Genomic DNA, 19,452 nt, shown 5'->3' with positions numbered 1-19,452 from the left:
TTCAAAATTTTCCAAACATAAAGAATCGATGACTGATATGGTAAAGAATCAATAAATTTTTTCTACGGTTGATCGAGCAGTGACATGCTGTTACATGTATTGGAATATAGTAGATAAATCATTCAAGTTTATTTAGTTATTGCTTATAAATGATTGATTTAAATTGAATCAAACAAAATCTGTTTGAAGCATTATTAATATTATTCTAAATTTAAAAAGATTATTTTTTTAAGAAATAAACAACAGTCAATGCTAAAAAGTTCTATGGAAATGAACTTTTAGTTGGTTATTTGATCAAATCCGGGAAAGCCCGAAGGGCTTCTCAGTAGATTTGATCATGTGACCAACTAAAAGTTCATCTCCCAGTGAATTTTTTAACATTGTTGTTTATTTCTTATATTTACATTTGAGATGAATAAATTCTGAATAAAACTGCATTTAGTACACGAACGGGCCACCGTATTGCTATGTTGTGACGCGCAGGGGCCTAGAAGTTGTTTGGTCTTGAATATTTGTGTCGCTTCAACATTTGAATATTTACAATGATGTTCAGCAGTCCAGTTCAGGAATTCTATGTTTATAATGTAAGAACAATGATCCCCACTTGAATAATCTTACTATTTTGGGCCCAAAAAAAAGTAATTAATAGTTTCTCAGGCCAAAAAATTTAAAATTCAATGGTGCGGGCAGGCTTTTTTTGTTTTTGTTTTTTTTTTTTTGAAGCAGGTTTTACACCTCTTTTTTAGCCATTTGTTCATTAAAATGATAATGTCTACTAATTCTTAATTTTTGTTCTCTGAAGTTTGTTATAATGAGTTTTTAACTTAAAATAATGTTATTCTAAACATTTATTTAAAAGTTAATTCATAAGATATTGTAAATTTAGAAGAAATATATTGTTTTTCTAATAAAAACGTCTACCTTAGCATTTCTGAAAAGGGCAATAACTCAATTTTCTTTTTCAACTTGGAAAATAGAAAATTTAGTTATCTCCCTTTTCAATATGTCAGTAAAATTGATCAGTGCAGCCGTTTTTAAAGTGATGCGGCGGTGCCTGAGAAACTATTGATTTATTTTTTGGGCCTTATGAGTTTTTAATATATTTGAAGTCAAAAGCTGTGACCTCCCCTGTTTTAGTTAACATAACTTCAAAGGAATTTCTGGTTAAAAAGGTTTTAGGCTGTACTTATAGTATTTGAAACATTCTTCACACCAAAGGAAGATCTATTGAACATTTGTTGAATGAAAATATCTATATGTGTCAGTTATTTTACCTTTTTCATTGCTTTTAACCTGGTATTTTCCACAAAAGACAGAAATATATGCAACAAGTTATCACCTCGCAGAGCGATTGGTCGCGCTATGACCCCCCAAAAAATTTCTCACAGAACTAAACATTTTTTCCCCAATGGGTTTCATTAAGAAACATATAATGCATGTAAATATTAATCATTGATTTTTGTTTTTAACTAAAAAAACTAAAAACCAACCTTTTGTTCTCCAGCAATAAAAAGCAACTCCAATAATAATAAACAGTAAAAGAGGTATGGCAAAGTGGAATTATAATGTGCAGTTTGATGGAGAGACTGGTTCACTGTCAGTCCTATTGGCGGGTTTTTTCCACTGGAAAATAAGACCATTCTTACATGTTATTAAGTCACAAATAACTACAGATGTTCAAATATTCTCGATTTCTTGCAATATGAAAACAAAATTAAGGCCCAATGGCTAATTGCTCACATGTGTTATTACCTTTCACTCAAATAATAATAATTTAATACAGATCATGCTATTTTGTAGCCATCTAAATTAAATTTCATGTTTCAGATTTTTTAAGAAAATAAAAACTTGAATTTAAGTTTAAAAAAATGTTGTTTTGTTGCAGTTTCAAAGGTTATATATTTCTGATTATATACATTTTATCACCTATTGTAGTCAAGGCCCCTGGTATATGTACCATTTTTAACATTAACTTGTCTTTACTATACAATTAAACAAACAATGCATGTCAATATGATTTATGGATTATGGTGTACTTTTTTCTTGTTTATTAATATTTTAAAATTTGAAAAAAAGGGAAAAGAACAAATAAAATATTGATTGATTGTATACTGTTTAAGTCCCTCTCCAGAATATTTCACTATATGGAGAGTCATCATTGCCGGTGAAGGGCTCAAATTTAGGCCTATGCTCAGCACTCAGGGCCTTTGAGCAGGGGGGGATCTTATCGTGCCACACCTGCTGTGCACGGGGGCCCCGGGTTTTACTCTATCCAAAGGACCGCCCCATTTAGTCGCCTTTTACGACAAGCGGGGTACTAGGACCCATTCTAACCCGGATCCCAAATCAAGAATAAGCAGATACACAGATTGATGGTGGAATCTATTATCAGAAAAGCTCACAAATTGGTTCATCTTTGTTTAAACTAGAGGTCCAATATTTGAAATGTTTAAAAGTGTCCACATATTCTTATTACTTATTAGTTGATGATTATGTAATTATCAATAAGCAAAACACATTTTTGCACTCATCAAATGGATTTCAGCAATTCAAACTTACAAAATGTCAACTGTAAACATTTGATGTGTATAAACCCTTGCTCTAATACCATGATTAGAATAAATATGCATATAAATGACACATTAGACTTAACTACTTGTATTTGATTACCGGTATACTCTGTTGTTCTTTAGATGAACTTTTGTGATAGCTAGATTTTACCCTGTATATCCATGTCTTATTTTTTTTTATTCCTTAACAATAGCCCCTTCAAGCCCTAAGGGATCATATGTTAAAACTAAACTTTTTGATGTCCCCGTGATCGAAGATTCAAGTGTATATAGTTTTTACCCTGTCCTTCCATCTGTCTGTTTATCTGCAAAACCTTCAACCTTGCCCAATACTTTTGACTGGGTGGGGCTATGGCTTAATATTTCACAGGTGTATTTCTTGTGACAAGACCTTTCTTTCCCAAAAAAGTTTATCTCTTAACCTTGATGTTGGTGTAGGGCTTTATTGATACTTCATTTGTGTATTAATTGTGACAAGAACTTTCAATTACTGAATTAGTTGAAATATTTTTAACTTCTGATCTTGACGGAACAGTTTGAGCAGCTTTGTAAAAGAACCTTAACCTTGGCACTAACTTTTGAATAGTTAGTACAAGTGCTTTCATACTTCACAGATGTATTCTTTGTCACAGGACTTTTCTTTGGATACCAACAATTTTGAATTTTTGCCTTGACCTTGAGTTTGGTTTGCAAATCAAAAACTTCAACCCTTGCTATAAGCAGTGATATGGGGGCATCAGTGTTTCAAAAACACAACTTGTTTTTTCAAAACAGATAACATTCCTGATCTTTGACTTGATTGGCCTTATGCTTGTCAAGATACAATTTTAAAAAAATACGCACAACAAAAACACATAAAATATTTGAAACATTTAAGTGTCAATTATATAGTCATATGAGAAACTCTTATGATCATGATGCCCAAAATCTATATGAAATGCGCATTCTTTTTTTAATATGTTTAAAAAAAAGATAATGAAAATTACTACTTGTCAAAAATACTTACATTATAAGAGTTTTGTTTAGACACCCAGGATCTGTTAAAAAATGGAAAAAAAATTCTATAAGTAAACACATATATGCCACCTGATTAAACGAAAGGCCCAAGGCCTAATGTGTTGTTCTTGTGAAGAATTTTAACGATATTTCCCAATATGTACTCCTACATAAATCTTTGATCACACAATGCGGCCCTTCTCTACCCCTGGGGGTCATGATTTGAACAAAGGCTCAGGTGAGCTTATAAAAAATATTTAAAAAAAAAGAACAAAAGCAGAATATTCTGGAACAGTTTTTCAATTCAAAATAATATTTGAAAATTTTACTTTGCAAGATTTAATCAAGTCAATGATTATGTTTGATCTTTAAAAGTAAATGTTAGACAATGTATTGAAGTTAGCTATTCTGATTGCAGATAAGAAGTTTCAAGTGAATCCTATTTGACATAACCATTCACTGTAGTATTGCCCAGTACACTCAAACTTTGAGTTGAAACATCAATAACATACCTGACAGAAATTCACAATAAGTAAAACACAAGTATTTAAGTTTGAATCTACTCCACTCAATAGTTCAAGGATGAGAGAAACAGAAAACCAAGGCTCATGCATATGGGCCACATAACTATACCGTATATACTCGTCTATAAGTCGGTTTTTGGGGAGTTAATCTCAGGTCCAAAACTCTTTGTCCGACATACAGGTGAGCTATAAAAAGAATGGTATTATATGAGGTCAGTCCCTCTGATATATAAGTTTATTAAATACAACCGACTTATAGGCGGACCACTTATAGGCGAGTATATACGATGATAATTATTGCTATGCACCCCTCTTCTGGGCCAGGGGTAAATGATTAGAAAAAAATGAAGCTACAATAACTTTAAAATTAATGCTTCCATATTGTGGCTTTAGAACATGTAGAAGATTTTTTTTCAAGATTTCTTATAATACATTTGATTTTCTCTTGTGGCATTGGTCTGCTCTAATTGACATCATTAGAACTGCTTTGAATCTAAACTAAATATAGAGGCTAATCAGGTTTCCATATAAATAGGACTTTTTATTTCTATGCTGTTCTCAAAAAGAATATTTTTTCAAGTATTTTTTCAATGAACTCTTTTTTTTTTTTTTTTACATAACTTAGATCACTTATTGTGGAAAAACCCAACCATTATGATTTGAACAAACTTGAACATGTTGAAAACTACCTGAGTGGTCATGTTTCCAGATACATGTACATGATGTACAAAGAGGACCATAATGGCTTAGTTGTTCTCAAAAAATAAGTGTAACTAATATTTCCTTTCTAAAGAATTAATTCATACAATTTTTTAGAAAAAAGCCACAAGAGCAAAATTTAAATTCAATTGTATCAACTTTATCCAAAAAAAAAATCCATATTAAAATATACTTACAATTGATGTAGCCTGTTTTGTATGATTTGTGTGATAAGCTAGAAATAATTAAATTCAAAAGGCAGCTCTTGAAAAGAGTTGGCATTTGTAAGGTTCAAAATTTGGTTTGGTTCAGATTACACATGCACAAATGGAAATGCACTAATAGTGAAAACTCTATATTACGTACTTAAAAAATAATTCAATGTTTTTATCTATATTTAATGTTTTCAATTTAGTTTAATCAAAGGACCTGAGGATGAATATTCAAGACAACAAATTGAATGTAGTACTAATTCAGGTATTTTACATAAAGATACATTAATGTACATATGGTTCCTAGCTTTTACAAATCATGAACAAAATTATATGGATCGAAGAATCAATTCATGTCATAAATTAATAATACTGCATATTTTAAGACTTGCTGTTTTTATCTGAGAATTTGTACTTACATAGATAGACTTTATTAGATCTGTAATCTGTGTCTGAGCATGCTCCATACTGAAGGTCACAGGGAATGAGGTCAATCTTAACGGCAACAGTATTGAAAATTGGACAGTGATCTACATAATGAATTAATGAAGAACTGTTCAAGCAGGACTGCAACAAAACTCTATCATAATTACTTATTTTTACATGTAGTTAATATTAGCTATACTTATATTATTTTCAAGTTCTATTCATAATGAGCGCAGCGAGCAGCACATAGCACTGCTTGTCACTGCAAGCTTTTAAAGTAATGCCTGTACTGTGATCAAGAGAAAATTCTAACTTTGCATACAGTCGCACTGTCAACATATCAACAAACTTATAATTATATGCAAGTCTGCCACCTAGCAGTTCCATAATGCAAATCTGCAAGTTCCAACAACAAAATTTCTTAATTTTTTTTGCAAGCCACTGAATAATCATATTTATTATCTAAAGTCTAACATGCAAACTAAAATTCTGTGTGTAATACTTCCCACTTCTGGTCTTTTCTCTTATAAGAACATACACTGTACCTGCATTAATTTCCTCTTAGACATGCATATAACTACAATAACTATGCAAGTTTTTCATAATATATTTTACATTATAACTTTCTATAATTTCCATTAGATGTTATACTTACATATACATGTATAACTAATTTGATGCTGAAAAGCTTTTTTGTTTTGATTCAGCCTTTTTCATCTTTGTTTATGATCACAACTGATAAGATATTTGTACAATAAGGTGATGTGTAATTTTGTGTATAGTAGTGTTGTCAAATCGGTTGAAAATCAGAATTGATTAATTGGCAGCATCGGGTTGAGTCTAACCAACTGATCATCGGCCAAAAAATTGAATCAGTAACCATTTGTGTAAAATAGTCATTAGACTAGTCATAAAATGTAGAATTTAATTTTATAATAATGTAAGTAAAGGTGCATTGTACAGATAAAAATTTTAAATACATTAAGCAGCTTGATTAGCAATTTCAGTAAATAAATACAGATTTCTGCATGATTAGGAATAACTTGACCTGGGAAAAAAAAGCATTGACAGATCAGGTTTCAATTAACATGGGAATTAATTTTTTAACTGTTATAAGACATTTAATATTGCAAATCCATGTGATTCCGTATGAAATGACAAGTGAATTCTCCCAAATACTGAAAACTAAATTTTATTTATACAAGTAGTTTAGTTTCTTCAGTTTAGAAATACAAGTATCATTATCTTGTAATTTATTTTAAACCAGATTTTATAAGTAAGTTAAAATGGTAAATGTCAACACTTGGATGATATATATTTTGATAACAAGAGCTTTTTCTTGAAATGAAAGAAAAAGTGAGCAAGCTCACATACCCCACGCTCCCCAAAAACTCAAAGTGCTGAAAATCCTGGAAAAAATGAAAGAATCGGAATTTCCTGGTGATATGCACATCTACAAATTGTGTCCTAAATATCTGCAAAGTTTGATGAAATTCTGTGCAGCGGTTTATGAGGAGATGCGCTGACAAACTGTTCACCGCTATATTCAAGATATCCCCAAAAATCTAATTTGAAAAGTGCCAAAATTCCAGAAAAATAAAGGAATCGGAATTTTCTGGTAATATGCACATCTACACACTGTGTCCTTAATATCTCCAAAGTTTGACGAAAATCTGTGCAGCGGTTTATGAGGAATTGCGCTGACAAACTGTTCAACTCTATATTACCACTTATACGAGCCTGGTCTCGGATAGGTGAGTTTATTTCAGTAACCCTATGTCCTTCCATTCCGGATATCTTAAGCTCTTACAGATATATAATTATATGTACCTTTAGTCCCAACCTATCAATCCGGAAAATTTAGGTCCATTTACATACTAGTCTAATAATACTTAGTTGTTTCCTCCTCTTCCTTTTCTTGATTAATCGATAAAACGGTAAGGTCATGGAAAATTTTGTGAAGTTGAATTGTTGCAATATTTTAATTTTCGTAATGAAATAAGTTTAATTTCATGAGTAACTATCATGGTTTGTGATTTCTAGCCCAATTAGACGTGCCGATGGTGTAATTTTACTTTGGATTTTGCCCGAGATTTTTTGTTAAGATCAAACGTCGGCTAATTGGTTGAATTTACACTATATGGTATAATTTGAATGATAGATAACAGCAATATGAAACAAATGGAAGTGGATGGTTTAACTTAAGTAATTATTTTTTAGGAGTAACAATTCCCGATTCGCTTATGGGTTGGGGGGGTGGGGGGGGGGTCAAGCGCAGAAATATTAAGTCAGGCATACTAATCCGTTTTAAGCTTTGTTTTCCAATGTTATGAAGCCTGAAGAAGGTACTTAGTACTTGCACATTTTGCCAAAATTTAATAGTCTTTAAATGGCCTTGACTATTGAACATTCACGAGAATTGCGTCACTTTCACTTCTGCAGTAATCAAAGTACTGAAAGTACCGAAAGGATGTTGGTTAATATCATTGTTATGAGTCATTTGCAGTTTGGTATTGTTTCATTTATTTCCTGGTCTATGGGAACATTTTAAGAAAATGCATAAAGGCATACACAGATAATATTTTACCGAAAAATAAAAGGTCATAGTTTTATATGAGCTGATTTTTCTCTTAATTTTTTTTTTTTGGAGGGGGGGGGTATTAGGATGTAGAATTTGGCTTCATCAACCGTAGCATAAAGCAGCAATAATCAATCATTCATATGCCTTAGAATAGATATGCTGGGTTCAGCCACAAACAAGGAGCAAATTACATTAGTACAAGGCGTAAGAGTCGCACAAGGGTAAGAAGCTGTTACTTTTATCTCAGGATGTCTCGAGATTCATACTGGTCCTTTAAAAATGAAATTAAACTTCACAAATTGATAAGAAAATAAATCATTCTGCTCAGATTGAGTTTTCGATAACTTGATAGGATTGACTGGAATGCAAATTAAAGCTTGGAAATAAGCATTTAAATAAAAATATTAATAATTTCAATCTCTAATAGAACTAAATTCTCTACCCTTAAATGTCGTAATACTCTGACATATTAAAGCATTTTATAGTCAAGCAAGCATTGCCCAGGAGAAACAAAATTGAGTAACTTAGCAGTACTTAATTAACAAAGATTGCATTGGGGGAAAGTGATCTTTAAACAAATAAAAATTAGAATAAAAGAATATTATAATTAAATACTGGGGTGGAAAGATGTATGAAAACAGTAGAAATAGAATGGCAATTAGAAAATAAATAAATAAATAAATTAGAAAATAAATAAATAAATATAAAAAAATAAAATATTTTAAATTAATTCTTTTAATTCAAATGAAGGGAAATAATTCTTACCAAAATTTAAGGTCATAAATTAGGACAGATTCCACCCTTACATGCTAAGCCTAATGGTAATAATTGAGAGTTATGTCAAAATAAATTGAGTATTTAACAGTAACATATCTTTAATGTATTCAATGTCACAGACCTACAGCATACTCCAGACTCTATATTCTCAGATATTTAACTAATTTCATCATTCAAAATTGTTGTACATTGACCAATCCATTTTCATTTACAGATAGGTATGTCCATTGCCCACCAACTTATCTGAACTACCGGTATTTTGCATGTGTGACTGATTGTATAAGAAGCATTGTTTAAGGAAGTTCTCAAGTAACATAAACCAACTAAAAAGCCATAAAAAACATATGTGCTTGCTTATTGTCATACATTACAGCCTGTTTCAGAGTACATAACCTTCAAAATTCAATTGCCAAAATTTAATGTAGAGTATTTTATATTGTAGTTTTGCACCAAAACACAAAATCAACAATTGATTTTGAGTCTGCATCACAAAATCCCTTAATTTTTTATAATCATAATAACTCTCAAATGATTTTATTATGCCATTTTGTATTGAGTAGGATAATATCTATGGTAACTTAATTGATAAGGCACATGTTTTATCATGATTGATCAAAATAAGTTTTACAAAGCAGTCTTTGGGACAGATATACCCCAATTTTAGTAATATCAAGTTTACCAAAATTATTGGCAAAATTTTAAAAATAAAAATATACAAAGAATCATGCTGTCTTGAAATGAATTATACATCTAAAGTAAATTTGTATAAAAATAAAAACAATTCCTTTTTAGTGTTAAGGCAACTAAGAATTGGGTGTATCAATCTGTGTGTCAGCATACAATGACCTAGCTTGAGTTAATCAAACTTGCAGATGGCAATTATTAATTTTCGCATGAATATAACGATATACCAAATTCCATATGCTCAACAATCTCAAGTAAACATAAAAAAGGCATGTATAAAATAATTTAAACCAGATTCGTATAAGTTAGGATTTTCCTTAATTACCAAATATACATTTCAAGGTTTAATGTTAAGGACATAAACTTGATATAAATTACTATTACCATCATTTCTGAGAGGAAACTACTCTCTTTGAACAATATTTTTTGGTCAACATTCTTACAATTCTTGTTTTTGTTTTAACTGAGTTAAATTGCCCGGTTGACAAGATGCAATATAAATCTAAAATATACGGTTCCTTTAATTGAAGTTTTATATGAGAGGTTGAATGGGACGTTTGGCTCAACCCTCTTTTTAACAGAAATTGCGGGCGGGTTTAGACAGTATTGGATAGCTTATAAAATATATTTGTCATTTTTGTAGGATAAATATTAAAACTCGCTCACTTCAATTACTGAAGCAAATACTACACATTTCCCATCAGAATGCAACAGGGAGGACAAGGTTATTATAATCTTGAAAATTGCTGCTTTTCAAAAGCATATTGTTTAAACATTAATAAATGCACAGTGGATCCCGTTTAATCCAATAGTAAGTTTGTCACCTTCTGGTATCAGAATAGCTGAATATTCGAATAGCCGATTGCTCCATTTCGAGTCCAAATATTAGGCCTACCATGTGTTCACCTATTTTTACACTCTTTACTGGTATTCTATTTTTTCCCTATTTCTAATCGATAGTTGGTTCTTAAATTGTGAAGTACTAAAGAAGGGTCTTAATTTATATAGATAGGTATATAAAGGGATCGGTTTGGGGGGGGGGTATTAGGACACATTGTTATTGTTAAAACTTGTTAAAAGTAGCTAGTACCTTAAGCGAAGAGGTGACACCGTGACAGTATCTTGTCCTGTTCCAAGTTTGGTTTGTTTTAGTACAAAATCCTTTAAGACAACTATAAGCAACACTCGCAAAGATAGTTGTATTTTTCTAAGTTCTATATTACCTTGTCACGCAAGGAAACTTGGTAAGAGGTGTTTTAATTATTTAAAAGCCATAAAAGAGTTACAGCTTTTTAAGTAAATTATACAAGTAACCAATGGAAAAATACAGTGTCGGTAAGTATCAACAATGTTAGAGGAAATAGTAGTCGTTTTAAACGGACAAGTCCTTGGCTCCTTTTGTAAAACTTGTGTAATCACTTATTCTGTAATTTTTTATTGGTGAATGAGCAGGCCCTGGTCGACGGTGACCATTTGCGTTGAGGTACTGCCGCCGTCACCATGGTTCTTGGCACCCCATTGGTGGCGGTTGCAGTTCCATGATTACTCGTAGTAGACACGAGTACTCATGGCCCTTGCAAGTGGCGTATTCCGTCGCACCTCAACGCAATTGGACGAGTGCAACACATATTCTTACGCTCATTCCATTGTTTATTGACTTGATTGATATTTGAATTGATTGATTGATTAATAATGGATTGATTGACAAGTAATTGACTTGATTGATATTTGAATTGATTGATTGACTGATTGATTAATAATTGATTGATTGAATTTGATTGATTATTGCATTGGTGACGTTCATGCACTTGTGATCTACCCAGTGCATGATCCGCCCGATTTGGGTCGTCACATTTGTTGTATTGATTGTTGATTGTGGGGCAGCCCTGTGGTAGCCCCAGCAAATTGATCACCGCGGCCAGAAGCGCCATATTAAACAAGCAAAATAACATCCATATTGTTTGTTTGATTTATAGGGAATCTGAAATAATACCACTTATACGAGCCTGGTCTCGGATAGGTGAGTTTATTTCAGTAACCCTATGTCCTTCCATTCCGGATATCTTAAGCTCTTACAGATATATAATTATATGTACCTTTAGTCCCAACCTATCAATCCGGAAAATTTAGGTCCATTTACATATACTAGTCTAATACTTAGTTGTTTCCTCCTCTTCCTTTCTTGATTAATCGATAAAACGGTAAGGTCATGGAAAATTTTGTGAAGTTGAATTGTTGCAATATTTTAATTTTCCCCACCCACCCTCCTCTTGTTTTAGAACAAATACTGCTGTTCCTGTTATGTCATTGTAGCTGAAGACTTCCTGCTTGGCCTGTGTCCACAACATCCCATGTCGCAGTGATAATCGTGTGCTCCAATATTCCTCAATGGTGCCCTGTTTGGTCCAGCGTCTTCATCAACTTGTGTTGCATTAGTGAATTCTGTATGATTGCGTATTCTTCAAAGACTGCCTGTTGGGTACAGCGTTCGCATCAACCAATGTCGCGGTGATGAGGTCTCTATTCTACCTATACCGTGATGACTACCTGTTTTGGATTCCGCATCAACCAATGTCGCGGTGATGAAGTCTCTGTTTTACCTATACCGTGATGACTGGCTGTTTGGGATACCGTCCACTTCAGCCTTGTCGTGGTTGGAATTCCTAGTGTTTGCGTATTCCGTCGCACCTCAACGCAATTGGACGAGTGCAACACATATTCTTACGCTCATTCCATTGTTTATTGACTTGATTTATATTTGAATTGATTGATTGATTAATAATGGATTGATTGACAAGTAATTGACTTGATTGATATTTGAATTGATTGATTGACTGATTGATTAATAATTGATTGATTGAATTTGATTGATTATTGCATTGGTGACGTTCATGCACTTGTGATCTACCCAGTGCATGATCCGCCCGATTTGGGTCGTCACATTTGTTGTATTGATTGTTGATTGTGGGGCAGCCCTGTGGTAGCCCCAGCAAATTGATCACCGCGGCCAGAAGCGCCATATTAAACAAGCAAAATAACATCCATATTGTTTGTTTGATTTATAGGGAATCTGAAATAATCAAGGTATGGCCAAATGCCTAAGTTAAAAAGTGCGGAAATTCCCGGAAAAAAGGGAATAGGAATTTCCTGGAAATATGCACATCTACATATTGTGTCCTAAATACCTGCAAAGTTTGACGAAACTGTGTGCAGCGCTTTTTACGAGAAGTTGCGCTGACAAACTGTTCATCTCTATATTCAAGGTATGGCCAAATGCCTAAGTTAAAAAGTGCGGAAATTCCAGGAAAAAATAATGGAATCGGAATTTCATGGTAATATGCACATCTACACATTGTGTCCTAAATACCTGCAAAGTTTGACGAAATTCTGTGCAGCGGTTTATGAGGAGTTGCGCTGACAAAACAAGAGGCCCAAGGGCCCTATAGGTCACCTGAGTATCATGTAACAACTTTCCAGCAATTGTATTTGGTTCGTGTTTTAATCCAAAAGCCATGAAATTTACAAATTTTGAAAGAGGCACCATTGCTTATCAAAGGGCAGATTTCAAAGCATTAATCTATTTTTAGTCAAAGTACCCCTCTGGTACCCCTGACCCAGCAGCCCTGAAATTATCTATTTTGAAAGAGGCCCCTTTCTTCATTAGAATGCCAGCATTTTTTTTTATGTTAAGGTTTAATTATGAACATGAGAATAAAAAAGTCCCGAAGGAGAAGGAAATAAAAAAAATTTTTGTTGATAAATCAATTATTAACATTTGTAAATTCTTTTTTATGCTATTCAAATAGGCTCCTTACCACTGGACACATAATGCTTACAAATAGGAAAGTAGAACATTTAATTGCTTATTTCATCATCTGCCAGTTTGGGCCAGTTATATAAATTTCGTGATATTGAACAAAATATATTTTTAATAAAGTGCCACGCCACAGCATGATACGCCCGTCAAAAAATTACAATTACAATGTATCTTAAACAGTTAAAAGTGCAGGAAAATCATGTCAACCTTGATTTTAAGATTTCAATGATTTTTACACTCCTTAAAAAATTTGTTTATCCATCTCCTGTGGTGTAGGCATTAATTATAACAAATATTGCATCATTCATAAATTTCTATACCTTGCCAAATGCCTATCATATTAAACAATATCAAATTAGTCTTCACAACTTAATCTATACCTAATTAATTTTGGAAATAAAAGGCTGGCCATCAAATATAAACTGACCAACAGTTCTTCTGTCTAATTCCCAAAGGATACAGATAAGACCATGCTCTGAAAAAATGAAAGAGACATGCAGCTAGCCTTCCTACATTGAACACATTAATTAATCTTTAACTGGATGCTTGTCTACTCATTACTCCCAAAAGATTATTTGATCTGCACTATCTACCATAAAACATTTTTAAAACATATAAAACATCAATGATTTTTTTTTTAGATTTAATGTCAGACAGTTAATTGTTAATATGCTATTCATATGGACATGCAGATTCCACCCCTACCCCCATAAAATTAATTTTTAAGTTCATAATATTATGTAATATCAAAATAGTTTAATATGCAATATCAAATTTGTTTTAATTACTTCTCATCAAATTTATTTTAAAACTTCCGAATTGCTTAGCCAACAAGAGCTATTTTTAATCCAACAGGCTTACCCATTTGGCCCAATACTCAAGGGATATAGATAGCACCGATGCTCTTACAGCTACTCCTCACACTAAACTCATTAATTTCTCTCTATAATTTGACATGCAATTTTTCTGTTATCAAAATTCTTCTTGAACAGTGCTTGATAATTAGACTCATGGGAGTGGTGAAATTTCTCTAACATACATTATATTTGTTATAGATTGCTGTCAAGTATATGCTAAAAAAATAAGTATTTTCTTGATTTAACATTTTTCTAATAAGGTTAGTGCAATAGTTTTATATTTTTTTGAATGTGTAAATGAATAGAAAAAAAAACATTTTTTTTTAAAATTCCACTTACATTAAAGGTCACAGTGACCTTGAAATAGGTAACGACACACTTTCTACCTAAGATGCATAAACTGGCCAAGTTTGATGATTCTTTTGATGATTCTAAGTCTAATAGTTTTCTAGTTATGGACCGGACAGGATTTTTCCATATTTGGCTATAACTTTTTAATTATAGGTCAGAGCGACCTACTTTTTGTGCGCGACACACCTTCTACCCAAGATGTATCAGCTGACAAAGTTTGATAACTCTAGGCCTTATAGTATTAAAGTTATGAGCCGGACACGAGAAAAGCTAACAGACGGACGGACACGAAGCCTATAACATAATACGTCCCGTCTTAAGACGGGCGTATAAAAATCAATTCTTTAAAAGTCTTTCAATATATCTTCATTTTTTTAATATGTGTTAGGTGAATGTGTAGACAATGTTCTAAAATTTACTTGATGTCTAAAATTATAATTCCTATCATAAAACAGACAGGGAGTATTGGGGAGTAGGGTCAACATTTTTTTCAATTAAGTGTAAAATAATTTTTCTGGCTGATACAAATGATACTACATGCCTGTATATAGTTGTACATTCTTGCCTTTTAATAGTTGAATTTTTTGTTTATTTCTTCAGGTTATTGTTTATTTCTTCCTCAAATGGACTTCACTTCTCCAATAGTTTTATTCATTACATCTGATGCATAAGCAACCCTTTTCTGAAGAATGATGCTTAGACTGTGAGCTATAACAGAGACCTAGACAATGTCCCTGGCAATATGCAATAGCTACCACGGGCAGTTTAAAACATCAGGGAGGAAAATAATTTACAGTTACTTTTGAAACGAATACATAATTATCTCACCAGCATTTCATTGTGCAACAAAGTCGTCAGCATTTTATTTGTCCTTTGAACGGGTGAAACGTTTTGAATGGCACTCTTATCAATGAATTTTACACTAAACCAAGCTATCTTCTCAGATTTAGCTTTATTTACCCGCCGTTTCATCGTAAAACCGGAAGTGCGAGTTCGTAAATTTGAAATGTCGATCCCGACTCAAATTTGACATCGGAAATAAAAAATTGTTTTATTTTTTTCTGAAAATTCAAAACCTTGAGCGGAGGGTTTGTAAAACTGAAAATAAAATAACTCCTGGCCTTAAATCTGTAATTAGATCATTAGCATATTAACCAGGAGCAAAGGATAAGATGTTCAAAGAATTCATGCATTTCACTATATAATCATTAGAGCCCCACCCTAAAACAAGAACCCCTGACTCTGGGGCCATAAAATTCACAATTTTGGTAGAGGCACTATTGCATATCATAACTAGGTATTTAGCTAGTTTATTTAATACCCAGGAGCAGAGAAGAAGATTTTCAAAGAATTCATGTATTTTCACTATATAATCAATAGAGCCCCGCCCTAACACCAGAACCCCTGACCCTGGGGCCATAAAATTCACAATTTTGGTAGAGGCACTCTTGCTCATCATAACTATGTATTTAGTTGGTTTATTTAATACCCAGGAGCAGAGAAGAAGATTTTCAAAGAAATAATGCATTTTCACTACCTACTTATTTAGCCCCGCCCTAGCACTAGAACCCCTGACCCCAGGGCCATGTATTTCACAATTTTAATAGAGGACTCATTTCTGATTACAATCATGCAAACAGTTTGACTGCTTGATGTCCAGGAGTAAAGAAGAAGATTTTTAAAGATTGCATTAATTTTAGTGGTTTTGGCCCCACCCCTCAGGCCCCAGGGGGGCAGGGATCATGAAATTCATAATTTTCGTTCCCCTTCACCCTTAGATGCTTTGTGCCAAATTTGGTTGAAATTGGTTCAGTGGTTGCTGAGAAGAAGCTGAAAATGTTCAAATGTTAATGCACGACGAACGACGACGGACGAAAACAGATAGCAATAGGTCACCTGAGTTTACTCAGGTGACCTAAAAAAGGACTGACTGACACTCTGACTCTCTGACGGACGGGTCAAAAACATTATACCTTATGCAACTAGTTACGTCACCGTGGGTATAATAAAAGTTAGAAAACTATAAAAATATATGCGCTGTAGTACACCAAATAAAATTGTTAAAATCTCCAATTGATTGTCTAAAATCGACAGTCTTTCCAATCGATTATAAATCAGTTAGTGTACAGAGTTCTTACTATTTGACGCCCAGTCTGGTTTGACACAGATCTCCCCCGGCTCGTTGTACTGGTTAGGAATGCAGTGATAAAACTCTGGATCTGGACAATTGTGCTGATTCTTCATTGTCTCCCAGCCATTGCTATTGAAGGGACACAACTCCCCAGGTTGTAATTTTTTAAAATGGTTTTCAGTCATTTTTAGGGGAATATCCTTAGAAAGCAGAAGAACAGTAAAATTATATAACCATGTTTTGCATATATGTGTTTTCTTATATGTACATCATCATGCAAGTACTTTCTGCGCATGTGCAGTCATGAAAGGTTGATTTACACAGTAACAAGTAAAAAAAAAAAAAGAATTAAAATCAACTCAGCTTAATAAATCTTTATTATTTACTAAAACTTTCAAGATATAAAAGGTAGATTTAATCCAAAATATTTATGCACATATATTGAATAAAAAAATCAAAACAAAAAATTGGCCTAATCATCTTACCTGCTTACCGGTCTACAATGACAAGCAGCTGACCTACAAAATTGATAACGAAACACACATATTACCATGGCAAAAAACTTTTAAACTTTCAAATTCATAGATATGATTTTTATTGTTTTAATCTTTAAATCTTGTTTTAATAAAATCATAATCTTTAAATCTTGTTTTAATAAAATCATAATCTATTAGTATTACACTATTACTGACAACCTACCAGTGAATTGCGCTGCATAATAGGTATTCCCATAACACCCGAAACCGAAAGTGTGGTCAGCCGAGGATTTCCGACTGCGACACTTCGAGTACTCCCCCTTGGCATGGCTATAGTCGACGCTCGGCTGTCTATCGACGTCTTACGAAAGAAACTCAAGACTAAGACCAAAATTGAATTCTGCTTATAACTTTATAATTTACATTATTTAATTGAAAATGGTTTTAATTTTTTTAAAAGGAATATACAATTTGAAACATATCTTAACGAAAGTTTTGTAAAACGGGCCCCAGCAGTATCTAGAAAATTTTGTTTTTTAAAATGTTTCTAAATGGTGCATTTTCCAGCATTTTTCGGGGTACTTTTGTAGCTTTTTAATAAAAGACCAATCATCACAAATTCTTAATAAAATGTATTCAATTTAATTTTAGCTTTATTTAACACAAGACTTTAGACTTTGCTTTAAAAAAAATGTTAAATCTGACAATTTTAGGAATACAAGCAGTTGACTTCAAACTGTCTTCACTTTAAATGCACCTTCATATTCATTTAGTCGTATGTCAAGCCTGACTTCCAAGGTACAACTAATGTGCAATTTTAAACACTTTAAATTTTTTTTATAATCCTCAACTAGTGTTTTTCAACTTGAGTATACTGTCAATATGATTTGGAAAATAAACACACATGTACACTTAATGATATTTCAAACTGAAGAAAAAATAACATAAACTGGAGAACCTGTCAAAACTAGAGGGGTTTGCTAAGCCAACCTGGTTTTGTAAAAAAAGGTATTGATATAATTTTTAAAACGGTAAAATATAAACCCGAATAATAGTTTATTCACATAGTTAAAAAACATGCATTTTATCAGCAAAAGGAATCTTATAACTGAGCAGCACTGTAAATATGCAGTTTTCTGTTGTTGGTACCTGACTATATATATTGTACTGTGATCTTGTGACTTCACTACATGTAGATGCACACGGACTTCCCGATCTCTGAGACACTCTCTCTGTTGATTACCTAAGTACATGTATTTGTGCGTTCAAGCGGGTGTGACGTAGTTGATGTATATGTCACAGTTGTACAGAAGATAGGGTTCATATTTATTAGAGTCTTATCAATGCATCAAAATGATAAAATGACACTAAGTCTTGTAAAAAAAAAATTAATGAGCGCGCGGGGGGCTGAATCCGCCACTGCCATGTAATTCTGTAAATGGAAAGACAAGTAGGCTTTATATAGGTCTATCCCTCGTCTATCCCTCTATACTATAAAATTATAGAGGGGTAGACCCACTTATCTTTCGTCAATTACAGAATTACATGGGGAGCGCCTATGATCTTAATTAGTTTGAACTTGATTGGTTTCTTCCCTAGAGTTGAAGAGTTCCACTACATGACATTTTATAGGCGCTTGGTTTCAGGTAGCCGCAGAACTGTACAGTAGCTCTCCGAAAAAAAAAAATCAAAGTACTCAGAAGTACAGAGAGCCGGGCTCATTTACAGAGTTGAATGGATTTGTTACATGAATCACGTTTATATTCTGATGAAAAAAATATTTTAAAACTATCAATATAAATGAGAAGACACTGACAGTGAGTTTTTCAATCCTAATACCACGGTCCAATTTTGTCAGAATCAGAATTAATCTGGTACCGCAGCTGAATGTAAACAAACACGCCAGTCTGGTTCCCTCTCCTGCTTTACCTCGTATGTGTAGAGAACTACGGTAACACTGATTATCAAAAATCCTTATGCTAATGAACTATGTTCTTTGACTTATGAAGTTTTCAAAGTCATTACTACTAATGTTAGTAGTATAAAGATCCTAGCTATGGCGGATGTGACGTCATAACCGGAAGTAGGCTAACCGGAAATGGGCGGAATTGGCCTAGTCGGAAGCGGAAGTAGTCTAGCTGGACCCTAAGTGGTCTAGCGGAAGCGGAAGTGGGCCCTAGCAGAAGTGGTTTATCCATAAATGTCCTAGCCGGAAGCAGGCTGGATGGCCTGGTCAATATCTAGGACATTATGTAAATGAGGTCAAAAAATGGTGGATTCCGATTGGCTGGGAGGATAAGGGGGGTCAACTCAGTACAATCCTTGGGGGTGTGGGGAATAGGTGGGTCAAT

The 19,452-nt window shown here is 33.2% G+C and overlaps 1 protein-coding gene across 1 annotated transcript; it reads right to left on the bottom strand.

Annotated features, from left to right (window-relative positions):
• Positions 1-3,576: 3,576 nt before the first annotated feature.
• On the bottom strand, positions 3,577-16,818 carry LOC134261415 (uncharacterized; the record flags this gene model as incomplete). Its single annotated transcript, XM_062743859.1, has 3 exons — positions 16,633-16,818; positions 5,421-5,531; positions 3,577-3,607 (listed from the first exon to the last, which is right to left on the bottom strand). Coding segments are annotated over exons 1-3 (320 nt in total), but the record flags the coding sequence as incomplete, so codon positions are not given.
• Positions 16,819-19,452: the final 2,634 nt, after the last annotated feature.

This window comes from Saccostrea cucullata, unplaced genomic scaffold (assembly GCF_032062105.1).
Source record: "Saccostrea cucullata isolate Sc308-1 unplaced genomic scaffold, CSIRO_AGI_Scuc_v1 ctg12297, whole genome shotgun sequence".
In the NCBI taxonomy this organism is placed as follows: Eukaryota; Metazoa; Mollusca; class Bivalvia; order Ostreida; family Ostreidae; genus Saccostrea; species Saccostrea cuccullata.
This window is presented reverse-complemented; position numbering and strand designations above follow the sequence as displayed.